This window comes from Fundulus heteroclitus, chromosome 20, assembly GCF_011125445.2.
Source record: "Fundulus heteroclitus isolate FHET01 chromosome 20, MU-UCD_Fhet_4.1, whole genome shotgun sequence".
Taxonomy (NCBI): Eukaryota; Metazoa; Chordata; class Actinopteri; order Cyprinodontiformes; family Fundulidae; genus Fundulus; species Fundulus heteroclitus.
The window spans coordinates 29569444-29592011 of record NC_046380.1 but is presented as its reverse complement, the minus strand read 5'-3'; the positions used below and the strand labels follow the sequence as shown (position 1 = coordinate 29592011).

Below are 22568 nucleotides of genomic sequence, written 5' to 3'. Positions count from 1 at the left end.
GCATTGCCTGTATAAATTCATGGGAAAAGTGAAGAGCTTTCCCCGTTCCCTGATGTTTGCTGTGTCGCACACCCTGACTGTCGGGTAACCCTAGCCCTACCCCATGCCCATCGCTGTCTCTCTTTATGTAGCCAATATACTCTACTGCTCAAAAGTTTTGGGTTGCCCAAAAGATTTCACTGCAAATTGAGTAGTAAATATAGTCATAAAATTGACTAGATTAGAAATAATGATTTAAAAAATCATTTTGTCCTTCCAATTTTGATTTTATCAAAGAATCTTCCACTTGCAGCAATTACAGCCTTGCAGAAATTTGGCAATCTAGCTGTCAATTTGTTAACCTAATAAATGTGACCCCTTGCTTCCCGAAGCCCCTCCGACAAGTTGGATTGGCTTGAAGGCACTTCTTATCCACCATACTTTTTTTTCTCCTTCCATCACAATAGGACCAATCTAGAATGGGCCAAAAGTCCTTACTATCAGTAAAATGTGGAAAAAATGTTCTCACTCAGGTGAAAGTACAAGTACATACATCAAATATATATTTCAGCAGGTGGGTTCAAGTGCCATTGAGTTTGAGGGCTCTGTGATTAACCCATCCCGTAGCAGTGTGTTTCCAACACTGAGTGGCACACAGGGAGCTAATCTGGGGCTAAGGGTCTTGCTCAGAGAACCATGGTGGCAGTCTGCAGGGATCAAACCAGGTTCTTGCAGCCTTCTCAGAATGCAAAGATTTTGCTCTAACTGCTAGGCCACAACCCCAGGAGTTGATGAAACCAGTGTATGGTTTCATCAACTCCTGCCCCATTGTTCAGGTCCAGAAATAGTAAAGCATTCCCAGACCATCACAGTATCACCACCATGTTTGATTGTTGGTATGTTATTTTTAGTTATTTATTTTTACTTTTATCGCGTTCTCAGTTTGTAGATTACCGCTGTGGTTCACTGGAGTGCCAGAGCCGCAGAACTGGCTTTGCAGCCCTCCCCAGACCGATTGCTAAGACTTTGTTTCTCAATCATACCTAATTTGTTTTGTAGATCAGGACATGATGTGTTGCTTTTTAAGATATTTTACTTCATGTTTTCAGAAAGGTTCTTTGTGAGTTTGTGGTTTCATGATTCTATGGCTCAGGCAGCAATCGGTTAATCAAAGAGAAATCATTTTTTAATGGGGGGGAACAATTACAGTTTGACACACAATAACTTGAAAATGTATTGTTTTTACTCAGGTTATGTGTGACTGACATTAAAATTGGTTTGATAATCTCAAACAGTCAAGTGTGACAAAAAAAGAAAGAAGAGGAGAATGAATCAATGGACCCAGGTCTTTCTAGTGTGTGTGTGTGTTTGTTTCTGTTGCCATGGTTTCACATATCTCAAATCTAAACAGATCTTTGGGAAGCTCTCATGATTTTCTCTCAGTGAAACGTAAATCTTACTCTCATTGTGTGGAAATCATGATTCATGTGCAGCTTGCCAAGGTTGGGACTCACGCAGCCAACTTTAACCAGAGAAGCCCTCCTAACTAACATTTTTACATTTAATGTACTAATGAAAATGGTACACTGTCCTCAGGAGGAGGAGGCATGTTTATCAAAGGCAAAACCACTGCAGCTATCCTTATATAAAAAGCATGCTTTGCTTGGCTAGTTTCAAGGAGTGATGTAATTCTTCACAAAGGAGTACTTGTGCTGAACTTGGAGACAACCATATATGTACAAGTTAACCAGTTTGTTTTTTTTCCTTTACTCAACCTCTTCCACGACGGCCAACTCTTAAAGGTTGCGTTTCCTATCCCTAATAAAAGTCCTTATTTGATCGGGAAAGCAGGGAACCCAGAGGCTCATTTGCAAACCTTATCCCCAAAACTCAAAGCTCCGAGGAGGCCAAAGATGATTGTTTGTGCCAAGCTGCTAAATGACACACCGAGGCAGGAATGTGCTGAGAGAAACACATATGTGCGACAAGTCAAACAGGAGCAAGGGTGAGAAGTGGAGTTGGTGGGGTATATGAGAAGACAATTAGCAAAGATAAGGAAGAAATCTGTTGCTCAACCACTGGCTGACTCACGGGGATCGGTAGGGAGCTGGGTGGGATGTATGAAGCTGCACAGAAATGTCAACAAATAAAACTGTGCTTGACCAGTTAATGCTTTATCTCGGTTGCCTTGTTATGCTCTCTTAAACATGCATTTTTACACTCTAATGGGCTCATGTTTAACTTCACCTTGCAGTTGGGATTAAGTTTCACTAAAACAGTAACCTGTGAGGAAAATTAGAGTTAGTTCAAATGGAGATCAAATCACAGCAAAAAAAAACAAACAAAAAAAAAAAAACATTGAAGCTTGATTTTTATCTTTAATCATTTTTCTGGAAGGTTCTACCAAGCCTTCAGCGCTATCAGAAACAGATGCTGTAAAAGTTGCTTCCTGATACACCCTATACAAATAAAGCCCTTTGTCCACAGACAGGACATAAATCTATGCAAATGATGCGGCCTTCTGTTGAGCAAACAACACAAACACGTGGTTGGCTGAAGGTTTGTCCGTTTGTTCGTCTCTTTAACAATTCCTCTCTTTTGTACCCATGTGTTACTATTTCATCCTTTCCTTATTCTAATTCATATCTTTAAACAAAACACTTCCGTGTACATATGCTGAAATGCTAATGTGTTTATCTTTGTAGTTCAATATTTTCAAGAGATTATGAACTACAAATTATGAACACACATAATCATAGAATGATCAGCTGTCACATATACTTTAATTTATTTACGGTATATCATTTTAAAAATATTTGTACTATAACCAGTCCCAGTTAATTTTTCAGTTCAGTACAGTTCCCTATTTGGTCCAGTGGACTCTTTTTAAATTTAGGTGGTTATGTCCCCTGATCAAACAAAAAACACTCTGAGCGACCCCCCACTTGTAAATGTTAATTGACTGGAGCCATTTTAACAAATAACTTTAAACAGTCCCTCCAGTTTTTCATCACTCTGCGATCGTGGAAATTTGCACTAATGCATAATTTTTAATTTGTTGCAAGATTTCTGCAAAAATTGTGAAAAAACACTGGATTTAAGTGACTGCTAACTCCAACCTGCAGGTGACAGTATTTCTTACGTCTACTTCACTGCCTCCTCGGTTAAAGTCCATGATCAATATGGCAAGCACACCAACTTCAAGAGAAATACCTTGGAGATCTTTACTCAAAGGAAAAACAAAAACTAAGGGAAATGTCAGGGAATCCAGTTGCAGTTATATTTGATGAGACACTAGGGAGGTATGTACTTAGTCTGTAATGTTGACTGATATGGGAACAGTTTCTGTTTAGAAACACATTCTGACGATATTTGTTTTCATTCAGTGTGGTATATTCATTCCTGAGCAATGATTTATGGTTTGTTGTGATCGTTTTCTTACCATAATAAGTAGACTTCTTAATTTGAAAAGTTGAAAGAAGTTAATATAAGTTGATGTCCTATGTTGATTTGAAAAATTGAAAGCTATTGAGGACATGGGCTATGTCAGTGTCTGATGTTGAGCTATTTATGTTCTTAAAGAATAAAAATGTGTGTCCTATCTGTCTTATCTTCTCATTTATTTTCTTCTAAATGTAGATTTTGCAAGGGGTATAGTTAGAAAAGAAATCACAAAATTCATTGCAAATATTGCAAAAGCAGCACCACAAAATCTGTGATTTTGATTGGAAAAAAAATCAACAACAAAAAATCGTGAAATCCTGTAGGGACTCTTTAAAGTAGATGTGTAGGTTGATAAATTGCATCAAATTTAGTGGCTGCTTGTCAACAGGGGGCGCTCAAGTGCTTCCCGCTTAAAGTTGCTGGAAAAAAATGTAGTAATTATTACATCTGTAGTTCTCTCATAAAATGTGTCTGGCCTTTGATGTGTCACAGATCTTTCGTGAGCTGGGAGGTTGGAGCTGAACCAAAACGCAGATGGTAACTCAGGAGCCACATGTTGAAAGAAAGATTTAGTAATGACATTGGGGGGAAAAAAACTTACAAAGTATCACTTGGAGGAACAGAACATGGAACTGACATGCAGACAGAGTCTAGAGGCAGAGAAGCATGAGGCATTGAGCAGAATAATGGGAGGTTCAAGCAAAGAAACAAGGAAAACCAAACAGTGTATAAACAGGGGAAAGGTAAAGAGAAAGGTAGGGCAAGCAGATGAGGGAAATCAGGAGAGAATGAGAAATAGCTGAGATCAATAAGGGCTAAAGAGCTGAGAGAGAATAATTAGTGTGAGCAGACATTGGAACACAAGGAAGAGAGAAGGCGGCAGCAGTGCTGCAAAACATGCCATAAACCGGCAAACAAGCCATCAGAGCAAGGCTCCCCGCAACCAGAAGGTCCAAACAGTTTTCTAGCCAACTTCTGCTTCCTGAATTAACAAGATGGATGAGATTAAACCACGTGATGTTAACCCCTGCATTCACAGCTGTATCATGGTCATAACGGAGACATGGCTGGATGATAACATCCTGAATCTAACTATAGAGATAGCAGGCTGTACAATCTTCTGGGCAGACCACACATCATACTTGAGTAAGTGTGTCTATATTGACAACAGTTTCTGCATGGACACTGACGTTATAGAGAGACACTGTTGCCCAGACCTGGAATTCTTACTGTTAAAATGCAGACTGTCAAAATCCAGACAAAACCCTTCTTGTAGCTGCAAACATTGAGTCATGGATAGGCTGCATGACAGCAACAACAAGCAGTGGAATAAACACCCAGAGGGCATCTTCATTGTGGCTGGAGACTTTATCCACACCAGCTTAAAAACTGTGCTCCCCAGATCTTATAAGAATGGAGGCATTGAAACAAGCTAGATGGAGCATGTAGATATTGAATAGGAGGGAACCCAAGATGGAACCTTGGGGAACCCCGCATGTGAGTTTTGTGGTCTCTGATATAAAGTTACCAACTGACACAAAAAAAATCCCTGTTCTTTAGGTAGATTTAAACGAGTCAAGTGCTGTACCACAAAGTTTGGCCCAGTTTTCCAGGCGCTCTAATAGAACAGATTGATCAGCTGTATTGAATGCTGCACTCAGGTTCAATAGTACCAGCACTGTGGTTCTCCCACAGTCTGCATTTATATGGATGTCATTAAATGATAATTTTTCAATAATCTTACTAATAAAGGGGAGGTTTGAGATGGGCCTGGAGTTCTGCAGTAGTAGTTTATCCAAACTGTTCTTTTCAACAGTGGTTTCAAAATTGCTGTTTTAAGGGCCTGGGGGAAAATGCCTGACAAAAGGGAAGTGGTTATTATCTGGGTCCAAGCAGACTTTATGACTGTCAAAACTTTCGTAAAGAAAGCTGTGGGTAGAACATCGAGACAGCAGGAAGAGGAACTTAGCTGCTGAACGATTCTAAGTTTTTGTAGTTTTACATCACTTTAAAGTGGCAAAAACTTTGAAACAATTACTTTATTTAGAGTTCTATATAATTTTTACAGACAGTGTACTGTAACTTATCCTAGTGATAATTTGTGAATCTATTTTAAAAGCAAATAAGATTAAATAAATTAACCCACTAAAGAGAGTAAAAGTTCAGATATCAGTAATTGTGATGTACTGATTGTTTACATTGCAGAACTTTTGTATGGTCTTTTCTTACTTTAGGCCAGCCTTTTTTGTGTTTCTTATGTTTATGTTCTATTTAAAAAAATACTTTTAACTATGTGTGCCTTCTTTGGGACCCAGTGTAGAGATGCTTCTGTTCTTCAGCTACAGCAGTTTATTTGGCTTGTGACTTATGCCCCCTAGTGTCAAAATTGAGTGTTTTCAACAGAGCAAACCTGTCTGGAGTGATTGCGCTTCTGCTTGGTCTGTCCAAAAAAGTCTGTTGTTCTTCTTAATGATAATGGCTCTCTGCTAACATGATGGGTCACTGCTATTATATCTTAGCAGCTAAAAGGATTTAAACCTTCAGTGTTCACTGAACACTGTTCAGTAAATGCACGTTTGATTTTCCTCAAGAGACCATCTTTTTACTGGGATTCAGTTTTCATTGTGCGGAGAGACTGCTGTTAAATTAGATAAAAATTTCAACCATTTGAAGTACCCTGTTAAAAGTTTGCAAATTGTCAATAAAAATGTTTCACTGAGTAGTATAATGTCACACGTTTTAAATCCAACCTTTGAACTAAATTTGCTCACTGGGGAAAAATGTTAACACAAAATGTTACTCTTCACAAAAAAAAAATCTTCATTGCCACACATACTGAAACTTTCTGACAATTTCTGTAAAATAAATGCAACTGTTGCATCTTTTAACATACATGTGTGTCAAACAATATTAGAGTATCATGACAGTCAACATTTTTTGTCACTCATTAGAGAAAGTAAAGCACATATAGATTCAATACACATAGAGTCAAATTTATCAAGACTTTGTTTCGTGTAATTCTGATGATTATTTCTTAAAGATAGTGAAAACAAAAAAATAAGTGACTCAGAAATTGTGACTATAGTGGAAAAAGTTAAATACTGGAAACTCATGGTGTCAGACCCTAATGAACTATATAACTCAAAACATCTGCAAAGGATCCTCAGCCTCTAAATGGTCTCTTAGTCTGGGTCAGTGGGTTACACAGTCATGGGGAGACATGGATTTCTGTTGAATATCTGACCAGTCAGATATTCAACAGATAGTCACCAACATCCTCAACAAGGAGGGTAAGCTACAAAAAGTCATTGTTAAACATTGTTGTTCATAGAGTGCTATTTCCAAGCAATGGTCACAGAAGGTTGAGTGGAAGGAAGAGGTGCACAAGCAACAGGGGGAAAAAAACACCCTTGAGAGAACTGTTCAGCAGAATTCATTCAGGCTGGAGTCCATGCATCAAGAGATACTACACACAGACAAATCCTACACATGGGCTACAATGTTGCATTCCTCGTGCAAATGCAATTCCGTCCCCCGACGTGGGCCAGCAGGTCTTCATACTGGGTCCTGAACAGATGGAAGTAACGCTGGAAGCGACTGTCATCCAGACACAGCTCCTGGAGCAGGTGGTGGTACTCACCAAACCAGGTGCGTCTCTGGAGGATCTGGTGGACCCAGGGACGCCGGCGTCTACGCCGCTGTTACCTATAACACTGTAACTCCATCTGTAAGATCAAGGTCGGCCACGGTGAGTTGAACAGACAAGAGGAGCTGACAAGTGGATAGATGCTCCCCAGGCGAGCGGGGGGAAATTTCGCCCAGTTGTTCACGCAAGAAAGAGGCAAAATGTCAAGCGTCCAACAGCAGGTGAACATGGCAAAAAATGTGTGTTGTTCGTGTTAGGTGTGAACGCACCATAAGGTTTTCTTGCTCATCTTTACTAGGGTTGCCTGCTTAACAGGATTTGTTCAATGCCACTAAAGCAGAGTTTACTGATGCCAGTCTGGTGCTCAGAGAAGGCCATTAGGATTTTATTTTACCTTTAACTCTTGGGACATTTTCCACTGGTTTTTAAAAATAGTAATTGTTATTGTTGTCCATTATCGTCCCTGTTATTTTAATCAATTTGTTCACTTAATTTAACCCTCTTAGTGCCATCAGGTATGTGCAGCCATGATTTGCCATACATTTTGTTTTCTTGCACTTTGAACCATTATTAAACAATCAAAAACACACATTAAAACTAAATATCTGTCAGACACTGAAAGCTAGAGCTGTGACAGTAGAAAATATAAAAAAGAAGTCGCAGACACATTCACTAACTGAACATTTTTTGACAACCCTTCAGCTGTGACTTAATAATAAATCCAGGTGTCCTGTAAATTATTTTTTTGCCAACAAGGTTAATCAAACAAGCATGTACTGTTGACATGAGAAATGGATCTGGCGCTCCAGAATTTACACACAATGAGCAGTCGATCCTTTAATGTCTTCCTGTGAAATGTCTTTGAGCTCAAAATGGACATGACAACCCACAGAGAAAATGTCTCCGAGACGACACATTTCGCTGAGCTGTGATGTGTACCCCTCACACTGTCAGTGCTTCTGCCCATAAATCTGAAAGAAAAGTAAATACATATTTATCCAAATTTGTTTAAATAGAATATAATTTTGCGTCCACTGGGTGTGTTTTAATGCTGTATCATTAGTCAGCCAAAGAGGGAAGGTGGAAAGGGAGAAATGAGTCGAGAAGGGAGGATGTGAGGAACTCTCTGAGTAAGAATGTGTCACGCTCGCACATATGCAAGCAGGCTCCCTTGTACATATTGTGGACCACAAGATGTGAAAACATGCATGTGAATCTGTAAAAATATATAATATGTTGCCTACTTATATACAGGTATTCATCCCTTTTGATTTTTTTCACATTTATCTCTAAACAAAACTCTTAACTTGAGTTTATCTTAATAGAATTTTCTATGAGAGACTAACTCACTATTGATATGGAATATGAAAGAAAAATGGTTTTCAAAATGTTTCACAAATATAGATATGAAAAGTGTGGCGGGCATTTGTAATGGGTCCCCTGAGTCGATACTTTACGGAAGGATCTTTCACTACAATCACATCTGCAAATATTTTGTGGCGTGTGTCTACCAGCTTTACACATCACTCAGGCTCAGTCCAATTATCAACAGCAACAATTAAAATTTTGCCATAGATTCTGTGGTGGATCCATCCTACTAAATGAATATGTTGTGATATAAACTCTGTCTGTTTGATTATGATGGTTAGGCTGCTGAAAGTTAAAGTACCACCACCATGTCAAGTTCTTTCTTCAACTATTGCCCATCTTTCTATCAGCTAAGACCAGCTTCCTTGTACCTGCTGAAGAAACCATCCACACAGCATGATGCTTCCACCAACATATCACAGAGTGGAGATGATGTGTTGGATGTTAGCTTTGCTCCCCAACTCAAATTATCATGTAGTCCAAATAAGTAACATTTCCATCTCTCTCTTCCAAATATTCAACATTTTTGCTGTGTCCCCTACATGGGCACACTGCAAACCCCTTGAGGCTTTCTTCTTACCATCAAACATGTTAAAATCGAAGGCAACTGAACTGTTTTTTCAGACGATGAATTTAACTGTGCTCAGTGTAATGGGATTTTTTTTATATAATCAATCCCTGCTTGAAAGGGCAGAAAATGTAAATGCAGTCTCTCCTGGAGCTCATATATATTGTTCTGTTCTTTCTGCGACATATGTTTCAGTTTTCTCCATTCTCTATAAATTGTTTTAACAATTAAATCGTAGTATTTGCAGGGGAGCTGCTATAGGTCTTGGACCCTGGCTAACCCATTTAGCAAATTCCCCATTTTTTATTTTTTTTCACCGCAATTTTGTGGTCCAAGTTCAAGGATGCTGAAGCAACAAGTGGATAAGTCAAAATGTTTGATTGTTAGGCGTACTAACCCACACAGTTCCTCCCCCAGCAAACTAAAACAAAATGGTTGAGTGGCGTGGAGTGGAACGCTCTGTGACCTGGAGGGGGGCATGATCTGCTTTTATTGTGTAACTAACCCTGATATAAAGGCATGACCTTGCCCCGAGACACATTTTGTAAATTTCCACCAAAATAGGCGGTTCCAAGAGACACAGGTCAGCGGTGGGAGTTTTAAGCGGTGCTCATTGCCGCTGCGGTCAGGATGAGGGAAAGTGACCTGTTGAAACATGGAGTGAGCAGGGCGACATCTGGTGGTTTTGTCATGGAACGGTCTTCTGAGGTGGAGGATTTTTCACCCCCCAAACAGAAGTCTATGGTGATGTAAGCATTTGAACCAATAGGAAAATTTAACTGCAATAGCCACCGTTCAACCTTAAGAAGAAGAAATCTTTATTTGTAATTGGACATTCCAATATAATTTGTCTTCTGCATTTAACCCATCCCTTAGGGAGCAGTGGGCAGCTATCACAGCACCTGGGGAGCAATCTGGGGGTAAGGGTCTTGCTCAGGGATCCACAGTGGCAGTTTGCAAGGATCAAACCAGGTACTTGCAACCTTCTCAGAGTGCAAGCACACTGCTCTAACCACTATGCCACCACCTTAAGAGGGCAGCACTAGGATGGTTTTAAGACAAATATTGCAGAACTAAACAAGGTCACATAAAAATGTAAAAGATTGTACAGTAACATTAAAGTTGCACCGTTAGGCCCAGTTTATACAGTTTATTTGCAAAAAAAGTCCACTTTAAAGAGACCACACCTAAATGAGTTGCTCTCAGACAATCCTCAGAACAGGGGCAAAAAAGGGGCAGTGGGGCAACAATGATGAGGAATTCAGTCCAAGGTGTTGCACTTTAAATAATTCAGTTGTGTTCTTTATAAAGGAGCAGTAAGCAATATTTCACCACTAAGTGGAGCTTGAGCACTGTCTGTAGACCAAAACAAGCCATGTATCAAGCCACACCTTTCTCTACCTGCTCCAGTGCTCAGTACCCATTTATATATATATATATATAAAATATAAATGCCTATCTCCAGCTGTCGCCCATTGACAGCTGGAGATAGGCACCTGCACCCCTCACAACCCCACAAGGCAAGGGATAAAGGGTGTATGTATATATATATATATATATATATATATATATATATATATATATATATATATTCAATTTTATTTATATAGCGAAAATTCATGAAACATGTCATCTCAAGGCACTTTACAAAGTCAAATTCAACATATTATACAGATTGGTCAAAAATCTCCTATATAAGGGAATCAGTTGATTGCATCAAAGTCCTAACAAGCAGCATTCACTCCTGGAGAAGCGCAGAGCTATGAAGAAAAGAGAGAGAGAGCAAAAAGGTAAAAGCTGAAATGACAGTCATTTCAATGTAATGCAATGCAAAACTGGTGAACAGTAGACTGGAGAACAGTAGAAATCAGTAGAGTGAGAAAAATAGGCCCTGATGTCCTCCAGTAGCCTAAGCCTATAGCAGCATAACTATAGAGGTAGCTCAGGGTAACATGAGCTACTGTAACTATAAGCTTTGTCAAAAAAGGAAAGTTTTAAGATTGGTCTTAAAAGTAGACAGGGTGTCTGCCTCACGGACCAAAACTGCGAGTTGGTTCCACAGGAGAGGAACCTGATGGCTAAAGGATCTGCCTCCCATTCTACTATTAGAAACTCTAGGAACCACCAACAGACCTGCAGTCTGAGAGCGAAGTGCTCTGTTAGGAACATACGGGGTAATCAAAGCTCTGATATAAGATGGAGCTTGATTATTAAGGGCTGTATATGTTAGAAGAAGAATTTTATATTCTATTCTTGATTTAACAGGAAGCCAATGAAGGGAAGCTAAAATTGGAGAAATATGATCCCCCTTGATTTTCATCAGAACTCTTGCTGCAGCATTTTGGATCAGCAGAAGACTTTGAACTGCATTTTGTGGACTTCCTGATAGCAAAGAATTACAATAGTCTAGCCTTGAAGTAACAAATGCATGGACTAGTTTTTCAGCATCACCCTGTCATGATTGTTTACCGGTGTACTCAGGACGCGCACACGGGACTGAAGGTCTTTAAAGAGTTTTATTACAAGAGGTTGCTGGATGGTGGATGATGAAGTCCGGAGGGTCAGGGTTGCAGAGGATCAGAGATGAAAGTGACGATAGGAGCTGACGGCCCGGAGCTAGAGTCCATAAAGACCAAAGTGGTCAGAAAGCACAGAGGTCCTCAGGTCTCAGGTCTTCAGGAGACACTATGGCTCAGAGCAGCGTATCTCCTGGGCGGCTAGTCAGGTTAGCAGATCTATAGAGACACCTGGACACAGAGCAGAAACTTCTCCAGGGAAACACAGGGGTAACAGTCCTTAGAGTGACTGGCTAGACTAACCTTTACACGAGAGGGACAAATCTTCAAAGGCAAAACGAGGACTGGCATGGAGAGGTGGTGACTGAAGTCGGACCGGCACAAGAGTGAGACAGAGGGAGGCTTAAATAGGGAGACTAGGAGGTGAAATGCATCTGACTGATTACCAACAGGTGTGACTAATGGCTGTGGGAGGGAGAGCTGGGTGAACTACAAAACAAGAAAGAAGCCAGACAACTTAAACCATGACACACCCCTGGACAGAATGTTTCTATTTTGGCGATATTCCTGAGGTGAAAAAAGGAAACTCTGGAAACCTGTTTAATATGGGATTTAAATGACATGTCTTGGTCGAAAATAACACCAAGATTTTTTTCTTTATTACCAGAGGCCAAGTTAATGCCATCCAGATTAAGTGATTGATTAAGAAGTTTATTTTTTGAGGACTCTGGTTCAAAGATTAAAACTTCTGTCTTGTCAGAATTTAAATGCAGGAAATTTAAAGTCATCCAGCTGTTGATGTCATCAAGACATGACTGCAGTCGAAGTAATTGATTGGATTCATCAGGATTTATGGATAAATATAGCTGAGTGTCATCAGCATAACAGTGGAAATTAATCCAATGCTGTCTAATAATTTTACCAATCGGAAGCATATATATAGTAAAGAGAATTGGTCCAAGGACTGAACCCTGTGGTACTCCACATGTGACCCTAGAGTTTGAAGAAGATTTATTATTAACATTAACAAACTCAAACCTGTCCGACAGATAAGATTTAAACCAGCCTAATGCTTTCCCCTTAATCCCTACAGTATGCTCAAGTCTTTGTAGGAGAATATTGTGATCAACTGTGTCAAATGTAGCACTGAGATCTAACAGGACAAGTACAGACACAAGTCCATTACCTGAGGCCATGAGAATATCATTAGTGACCTTCACCAGAGCCGTTTCAGTGCTATGATGAGCTCTGAAGCCTGACTGAAACTCCTCAAGTAGGTCATTACTTTGTAAATGTTCACAAAGTTGATTAGCAACTACTTTCTCAAGAATTTTAGATAAGAAAAGAAGATTAGATATAGGTCTCTAATTTACTAACTCATCTTGATCAAGAGATGGTTTCTTAAGTAAAGGTTTAATAACAGCTACTTTAAAAGCCTGTGGTACATATCCATTTACTAAGGATAGATTAATCATGTCTCAAATAGTACAACTGATCAGAGGGAATATCTCTTTAAACAACTTGGTTGGGATTGGGTCTAAAATACAGGCACAAGGTTTAGATGAAGCTAAAATTTTTAGATCGCTCAGAAAGCTCTTCCGCTTCTAAACAGTTCAGACACTGCGCAGGTTCTAAAGATTCCTCCAACGCTGCCTCACTTACTGAGGACGAGGTAATCATGTTTGGGAGGATGCCAATAATATATATATATATATATATTATTGGCATATATATATATATATATATATATATATATATATATATATATATATATATATATATATATATATATATATATATATATATATATATATATACACACATCTGTATTATCTTGGTCTGTCACATAAAATCCAGGTAAACTGCAAACATTTATGTGACTGTAATGTGGCAAAATGTGAAAAAGTTCACTGAGTGTTAATACTGTTGCAAGGCATTGCCTGAGCTCTCAGTCTACACAAAATCTGGATTAAACAAAGCAGGAAGGAAAGTGAGATTTATTCAAGGCCAAACCACATGAGAACAGCAACATTAAGGCTGTGGCCCAACACTCACGAAACACAGGAACTCCCAGTAGTTTCCACATTCCTGCAGTTATTTGATTCATACAGTAATACTTTTTCCAGTTGTCCTATTCATCATACTTCCTGTGTTATCTTCTGGAAACATTGAGCAGTTCTAATTCTCAGACCAAAGCAAGAAACAAAACTTCAGAAACTAAGACCATTTATATTGATGTATTGTAACATATGAAAAATTGATTGTTTATTGTGGATGAAACTGCTGGACATGTGACCTTTTTGTGTTTGTCAGCTGCTAATAGGGTTTCCCTGAGTGAATCAAACGTTGCCAACACACATTCAGACAAACAGGACAGTGGTGACAGTCATGAGGTTTTGAGTCATGCTGCTTCCTTTCATCCTTTCTGCAATTTTTTTCTGCATTTTGGGCTACTTTTTAATTTTTAAGAAGTTATTCAATATAATGTGAAAGGTGACATACACTGAAACATGATCGTGGTATTGTTGAATCTGAAAAGAAAAGGGTTTTGGTGCAGAGGGATTTCAAGAGGGCGTTGGGGAGTGTTTAGAGTTCCCTCCTGTGGGCGGATCATTTTATACCGTCTCAGGCCACAACTTTAGAGTTTCTGAAATTTGTCCAATAGGATTTTGGAATATGCTGAAGGAACATTGACAAGTAACTTTGTCATTTGTTATATTAAATTACAAAATCTTCATAAATGTTTATTTATTTTGTAAAATGTAAAAACATAATAATAATAATTTGGGACCTTTAAAAGTATATCTTATATAAAGAGAATGATGTAAAACTGCGATCCCCAGGGACTTAACATAAATAAAGGTCGGTTTTCACACTGATCTACTTAAGGCTGGCTCTCATGTCAAGTCCCACAGTTAGGGCTTTGGTAATATGTGTTGAACATCCTCAAAGACAGAGATATATACAGATAGTATGACTGGTGAATGGGGGCATCCGTTGTTTCAATTCGACAGGATTCTTAGCAAAGAACCTTTGTTTCTCCAGTATTTTGTAACCTGCACAGACACCAAAACATGTGAAGCTTGGATATTATTTAGTTTGCTATATAATATGCCTCTTTTCATATTGTGACAATGTGAGAGCATTCACAACCCTTCACTCTTTTCCTTTCTAGTCATGTTGCAGCCACAAACTTCAACATGTTTTATTCAGTTTATCTGATAGACCAAAACAAAGTAGAACTCAATTGTGAGATAGAAAGAAAATATGGTTTTCAAAACTTTTTTACTGATAAAAACCTGGAAAGTGTAGTAAAGTGCTTTTAAAAAACTTTGCCCCCTTGCCCTGTTTTTGCTTTTGTCACACATTTTAGATAATCAGTTTTTGATATTGGATAGAGGTAAAGAATCCAAGTAAACACAAAAAAGTATTTTTAAAGGATGATTTTATTCATTAAGAGAGAAAAAGTCTATCCAAACCAACCAGGCCTTATGTGAAAAAGTAATTGCCCGCTAAACCTAATAACTGGTTGTGCCAGCCTTAGCAGTAACAACTGATATCAAGAATTTGCAGTAACTGGCAATGAGGTTTATTTTAACATCACCACTGAGGAATTTTGGCACACTCTCCTTTGCAAATGTGTTCAGTTACAGCTATGTTGGAGAGTTTGATAACAGCGTGTTTAAGGTCATATTATAGTATCTGAACTTGATTTTAGTCCAGATTTTGGCAAGGCCTCTCCGAAATTTCATTTTGTCTTTTTTTCTTCTTCTTCTTCTTCTTCTTCTTCTTCTTTTTTAGTCATTCAGAAGTCATCTCTCTGCTGTGCTTTGGATCATTGTCCTTCTGTAGAACCAAAGTGGGATTTGGACTAAGATTCTGTACTGACGGTTGGATATTGGTAACAAGTAACTGAATTACAGTTATAATTGGTGCTCCTCTTCAGAAACGCTTTTTGTTATACTGGGTGAAATGGTCGTTCTAGCCAGAGAGTGGTCAACACATTATTCAGAAAAAAAAGGTTAAAAAATGTGATATCTGTGGGAGCTGCAGGCCCACAGAGACCTCTGACCAATCGGCTTGGTAAGAGGTTTGGTCCTGCCCACACACACCCCTCTGTCCTTAGAGTTCCAGGGGTAACACCTTATCTATTAGTTGTCCCACACGCCACTCATTGTGACACGCTTATGTAACACCAATGTGCGTGCTCGTTCCTTAGTTCACACTTGCTGGCTGTGCATGTGCACTTCTAGTATCTAGTGGTTAGCTTTGATGTTAGCTGTTAATTGTTGCTCTGCTGCTCTCACTGTATACTTTGAAATTGGCTGAGAGTCACAAGAAGCGAACCGTCGTACAAGTTTATGAGAAGAGGAAGGCCTCAGAAGAAAGAAAAAAGACCAGGGTGTATTTGATTCCTCCTGGATAGCAGAAGAGCAAGTAAGATCGTCTTGCACATACGCAGTCATTCAAAAAGGGACTTGGGCACTTCTTACTTCATTTCTGGAAAAATAACCAACTCTCCCTAAAATGATCCAATTTAATTTATTTAGTTTATAAGTTGTCAAGTTAAACCACCGTAAATACATTAGGTTGGGTAAACTTCATTCAATTATTTGTTACCAGTTCCTTTTAGAGGTTAGGTCTTGAGGTAATAAAAGCAGCCTCCAAACCCTCACACTACCATCACTATGTTTGACTCTCAGTATGATGGTCTGTTCCTGTGTTAGTTGCAACAAACTGCACCCAGAATTTACTTAATTAGGAGACAAAGTCCATCCATATGTAATTTACTCTTCAAATCCAGCTGTTCTGTAAAGGCCTCAGAGGTTTGTTAGAGTGCATTAGTGATCAACAAGCATCATGAAGACCAAGAACACAGCAGCAGATAAGGGAGATGGTTGTGGAGAGGTTTAAAACAGGATGAGGTTATAGACAACATATCAAACATAAGAACTGCGGTACTCTAATCGAGAATCTGGGGGCAAGACTTGCTCATGGCTGTTTACAGATATTATCTGTCCAATCTAATTTGGAGCTTCCTCAAAAGTCTTGCAGCTGTAATTGGGTCGGAAGTTGGCTCCACAAAGTACCAGTTCCAATGATGCACTACTTTGCATTGGTCTATCAAACCAAATGCCAATGTAGTACACTGAAGCTGCTTGCCGTTTTCAAGGGGTGTGAAGAGCTTTGCAAACCAGTTCTGTGTTTAGTACTGAAATTCTGTCATTATCGTAAATGTGTTCATAGGCAGATCAGTTTGATCTTGTTTCTAATATCTGCAGCTGCGTTATCTTGTGTTTAGGCTGTTGTAGGCAGGAAGGCTGGTGAAAAATCTATTTATTTTGGGACTCGCTGACCACAAACACAGAAACTATGCAGCAACTGATTCGTTACGCCTTTTATGGACAAACCACAAGCATTTTCCTGGCATGGATGGAAACTAGAAGCCATGATGCCCCTGATCTTTACTTAGAACACCTTTCTTAATGACATGCAGATCACGGCAACTTTGAGTTTTCATTTACCCTTTTTCTTTTGAAACACAGCTCAAACACAAACTTCTCTGAGCAGAATGCGTGTAACTTTCTTTTGTCTGCTTTGATGAATAATTCATGTCTTGGGTTCATTTTTCTTAAAATAAAACAACAACCTTAAAGCTTTTTCACAGCCAACATTGTTTAACGCATCTCCATGGTGATAAAAAAAACACTTTGTAGGTTAAAAGATTTAGAACATGTGAGTGGACTACAGAAGGAGAGAGCAGCGAGGCGGATCAGGAAACAAAGAATGTTAGATGTTGAAGTGGGCAGGGTCTGAGAGGCCAGCTGTCATTGGAGGAGCGAGGCAGCAGTATAAGTTTCCAACTTCCCTCTGCCAGCGTCACTTTCTCAGTCGGCCAGCAGTCAGTCTCTATATCTCTGATTTCTCTTTGCACTTCTTGCTACTCTTCAAAATGAGCTACAGAACCTCCAGCATCCAGCAGATCCCTTCCACCCGGGTCTCCTTCACCCGCTCCGCTCCTCAGTACCGAGCTGCCAGCATTTATGGCGGTGCTGGTGGACAGGGGGCCCGCATCTCCTCTGCCTCTGCATCCTCCCTGCGCTCCAGTGCTCCCATGTCATCTTCCTCCAGCGGATTCAAGCTCCGCAGCGCGATGGGCGGCGGAGCAGGCTCAGGCGCTGGCTTCGGCGGGGCCAGTGTTGCTGGTGCATCTGGTGGAGGTGCTGGCATCCTCGGCAACGAGAAGGGGGCAATGCAGAACCTGAACGACCGTCTGGCCACTTACCTGGAGACGGTGAGGAACCTGGAGCAGGCCAACAAGAAGCTGGAGACGAACATCAGGGAAGCCCTGGAAAAAGGGGGTCAGGATGTGAGGGATTACAGCAAGTATGAACCCATAATAGAAGACCTACGCAACCAGGTGAGAAGAAAAGTGGAAATCTGTGATTCTTGCTTGCTACAGTTTAAAGGCACAGGCAATGACAAAAAGGGGGGTTTAAGCGGTGAAAATGGACCCTTGTCGGTGTGTTCCTGACTAACAGGAGGCCCAGATAAGACTCCTAAAATGGGTCGCATTTCCTTTAAAAGTTTCAGGTTTCATGCATGAAAATGAAGGGTGTGGTTGCTAAGCTACAACCCTCCCTTTGCAAAACTTTGTTTAGTGCTTCAAACCGCCCAGAACTTCCTCCGATGAATCACTAACACGAGGTTTGAATCACAAGAGGCTTACTGAGGAGGCCTCAGACGACCAGAAAAGAAAAAAAAAAAAAGAAAGAATCTGCTTGTCAGATGGTGATTCTACAAGCATGCTCTGGTGTGGGAGGGCCTCAATGGGAAACAGATGTGTAGTAAACCCACATCCACACACTGAAAGATGTCTGCAGTGCAATGGTTTTTCAGCAATTTGCTCCAGTCGCAGAGAGTCAAATGTCACATTCCTTCCCAGGGTCCAGTGCTTCAATATCGTATAATGGCACGTTTATGGTGGCAGTCTGAGCATAAAGGGGACAAGAATTTAGCCTGTCTATTGCGGCAGGATGTTTGACCACAAAAAAAGCCGATAGTCACTCTGAAAGAATGTCCCCGATCTGTGCACCCGTTTACCCACAGAGTGATATAAATGATTGACAGCAACAGTACGACTGAAAGCTGGAGAGAAGAAAAAGTTATTTGCGTGACTTATTCAGACAGGAAACCCGTTTACATAGCAACACTAAAACAAACTAAATTCGGTTTTGGCACAGGAACATCCCCTCTTCCTGTTCTGCAATTTAAGGTTCCTTTTTTTTTTTTTATTATGAACAAATGTTGCTATGGATTTAACAATACTACCCTGTTGACTCGTGCGGTTTCTACTGTTAACAATGGAGAAGTATCTGCTCTGAATCATATTTTTACATCTATGAAAGAAGCCCTTCAACAAATATTCCTGAAGCACTATAAGATTGTTTTTAAACACATTTCTGAAATAATGTCTTCAAATGCCATTAATGCCACAAAATGTATTTTTCTCATCCAGATCTTTGACAAAGTAGCAGAGAACGCTCGATTTGTGCTCCAGATTGACAACGCCCGTCTTGCTGCAGATGACTTCAAAGTGAAGTATGCGTTTTGTTGGTTCTCCACATCAATTACTTTAATGGTTGTCGTCTTCTGGAATGTAACGTGGAATAACGTTTGCATTTTTAACAGGTTTGAGAATGAGATGGCGATCCGGCAGTCTGTGGAGGGCGACATTGCTGGCCTGAAGAAAGTCATCGACGAAACCAACATGAGCAGGATGAACATCGAAAGTGAGATCGAAGCTGTAAAGGAAGAGCTCCATTTCCTGAAGAAGAATCATGAAAATGTGAGTTTATGGTGCCTCTGTGTTATTTGTATCACTTTTCTTTGAGCAGCACAATTTATTTTTTAATAACTGAATAGAAAACAATAGATTCATACAGAGCAAATGTCCAAAACATTTACTGATTGCCACAAGTGGTTCTCAAAAGTCACAGGAAATATTTTAATTTCTTTTGTGATGTTTCAGTTTTAACCAAGTTTTAAATAGGGAAACAAATCCTCAGTATTTTTTATAGAGTAAAAGGTCCAATGTACCAGATATTGTTGAAGGAAATGTGTTTATGTTCTATGTTGAGATCCTAACTACATGAGAGTGGCCTTGAATGCATACAAGTCGCCCTGGATTTATCTGTGGCCTTGCAGTTTTTAACACGCATTGGTAACAGAGTTGCCGAGTTTCTTTTCCCACTGCTGAGATGCAGCTTCAATAACAAGCTGTGAACACTGGCTTTAATCAGTCCCTGTTCTTTAGATAAAACTGAGCATCAACACTCACCAAACATCTCACATCTAAATGGAAACACTCGGCTGCTGTTTCTAGTTGAGCAGCCTCGTATCTCACCAGATTTTAGAAACATTTTCAAAATTAATGCACTTTCTTCACCTTGAGTTGAGGTTTTACAAAACACAAACTTTATTTTAAAGCATCCAAAATTTAGTCTATGTGCTTTTGCTTTTAAAACTATGTAAGGTGATTGGAATGTCACAAAAGCACAACATGTCTTTAATTTAAAAAATATAACCTCTGACCTATATTATCTGTAGAATAATCCAGTGGAGGTACTTCAAATTTGAAACTAGAGGTGATTGAATGTATTCAAACCTCCTAAAAAAACAGAGAGCAGGCCACTAAATTAGGTTGAAAAATAAGATACAAATGATATGCAACAATATATAACATTTTATACATATTTCTTAAAACGCTTAAACCACACACCCCACAGGGAGGCGCCAATTCCCTTTACTGCATATTTATGTAAGAGCAAAGCTCTCTGGACACTTATTTTGCCAGGTGGCGACCACGACCCCCACCCAGGGCTGAAAGCCATACTGGCTTTAGCGCTTGACTCTGATCTCATTAATCTGAGATAGTTTTATTTATTTATATATGTTTGCACTATATTTATGTTCACCTGAAGATTCTACAGGCTAAACAAACATCCAACTATTCAAACTTCAAGTCTCTTAAACTGAAAAACTAATTTACAAAATAAAAAAACATGTTTTGTTCTTGTTCTTACAGCAGAAGAAAAGTATGTTTGCTGTTTTTATTGAAGTGGCGAATTTAGGATTTTTAAAATTGGGTTCCTTCAAAAGGGGATGAACAGTTAAAATGTCACCAGCAGTAAATAACTCTCTTGGTATGTTCATATAGTATGAATCCAGATTAGCTAATCCCGAAGGCTGAAGCTAACAGTTAGGGGCAAACACCTAATTGGATTTGTTAATCTCAGACGTCACAGCAGGCTATGCTAACACTATTTTATTAACCTGGTTGTTAATTACAAAGATGCTAGAGATTACTTAAACTGGTGAGAGGAGGGAGGAGAAGGATCAAAAAATGATCATGCTGTGGGAAACAAGTGCTGAGAACAGTGTTTCCTGTCAGAGTAACTACTTAATACAAAGGTAGTGTGAGGATATATACTGTATAATGGCGTTTGCTTAACATAAATGCTTTAAAAATGTTCTTTCTTGTTGTTTTATTTTAATATCAGAGAGTTATTCAGGACTAAATTCTTCACAGTTCTCAGTACGTGTTTTACACAGGAAGATCAGCACTTCCTCGTGTGTTTATGATGGGGGGGGGGGGGGGGGGTGATAAGAGCTTCTTAAGGGTGGGAGAATATGTTCACGTATCATTTTTACAAGGTCGTAGTAACCTAACTAACTGAGCCCTGCAAAGGCAACAATAAGATGAATTGCCTTGCCCATGATATGAAAAGTAATTGAAAAAAAGACATTAATCTTTCAGAAAATAGATTAGGTCACTAGGCATGCAAGATTAGTTACATTTTTTGACCCTCTTCCAATCCAACAGGAGGTGATGGAGATGAGGAGTCAGGTCTCTCACTCTGGCGTGCAAGTGGACGTGGACGCGCCCAAAGGTCAGGACCTGGCTCAGATTATGGAGGAAGTGCGAGCCAACTATGAGAAGATCGCCATGAAGAACGCAGAGGACCTTAAACGCTGGCATGAAAATCAGGTAATGAATGTTGTAAAGAGAAAGTAAAATGGTAAAACAGACTGGTTGACTGTCTTGTTTGGTCAACATGCTGTTTTTCTTCCCCTGTCAGATTGCAGATGTGCAAGTCCAGGTGTCACAGAACACAGAAGCACTTCAGGGGGCTCAGATGGAGAAAAGCGATTTATCCCGACAGATTCAAACCCTGGAAATTGAACTCGCGTCTCAACAGAACTTAGTAAGCACTAGAAACCTACTCTTTAAGTTTCTATTTTACTCACAGACTAAAATAATCAAACCTTTCAAAACAAGCCTGTCACTGGAATCTAACATTTATCTATAATTGCTATTGCAATAGTTGACATTTCGGTGCCTCTACTCTTGCCTTGCATCTATTCAGATTCAAATTATTTATTAAAACATTTATTTTCTTGGGTCCTATTTTCACAAGTTTTTCCACTTCTTTATCAGAAAGCCTCCTTAGAAGACACTTTAAACAACACAGAACAACACAACAACATGGAAATGGAGAAGTACAACAACCTCATAGTCTGCCTGGAGGAAGAACTCACCAACTTGCGGGCGAACATTCAGCACCAGACCCAAGAGTACGAGGCGCTGCTCAACATGAAGATGAAACTAGAGGCCGAGATCAGCACTTACAAGAGTCTGCTGGATGGTGGAGACTTTAAGTAAGAATTACAAAGGGGATAAAAATGTGTATGGCTCCATCTCCTCCTTCGTTTTCAATCAGAATTTATAAAAAACAAAATGTATCCTGTTTTGCACAGGCTCCAGGATGCACTGGAGGAGCTGGCCGCCTCAAGTTAATTCAGTACAGAGGTCCGGAGGGAGAACAAAATCTCGCGCCCACAACCTACAGCAATCTGAAAAATGCATCTTGCTGATCCACGTAGCCAAAAAAAGAAATCCTAAATACAGCCCGGCCACTGAAACTGTTTCAGAAACACACATTGCCTGTTCTGATAAATAAAAGAAATTGTTCCCATGCTGTGG

General features: G+C 39.6%; 1 protein-coding gene across 1 annotated transcript; it reads left to right on the top strand.

Annotated features, from left to right (window-relative positions):
* Nucleotides 1–17392: 17392 nt before the first annotated feature.
* Nucleotides 17393–22562, top strand: LOC105931717 (keratin, type I cytoskeletal 18). The gene is made up of 7 exons (XM_012870507.3): nucleotides 17393–17942; nucleotides 19041–19123; nucleotides 19214–19370; nucleotides 21408–21572; nucleotides 21664–21789; nucleotides 22023–22243; nucleotides 22343–22562. The coding sequence occupies exons 1-7, from the start codon at nucleotides 17475–17477 to the stop codon at nucleotides 22380–22382; spliced, it is 1260 nt and encodes a 419-aa protein (XP_012725961.2). The 5' UTR covers nucleotides 17393–17474; the 3' UTR covers nucleotides 22383–22562.
* The last annotated feature ends 6 nt before the right edge of the window (nucleotides 22563–22568 follow it).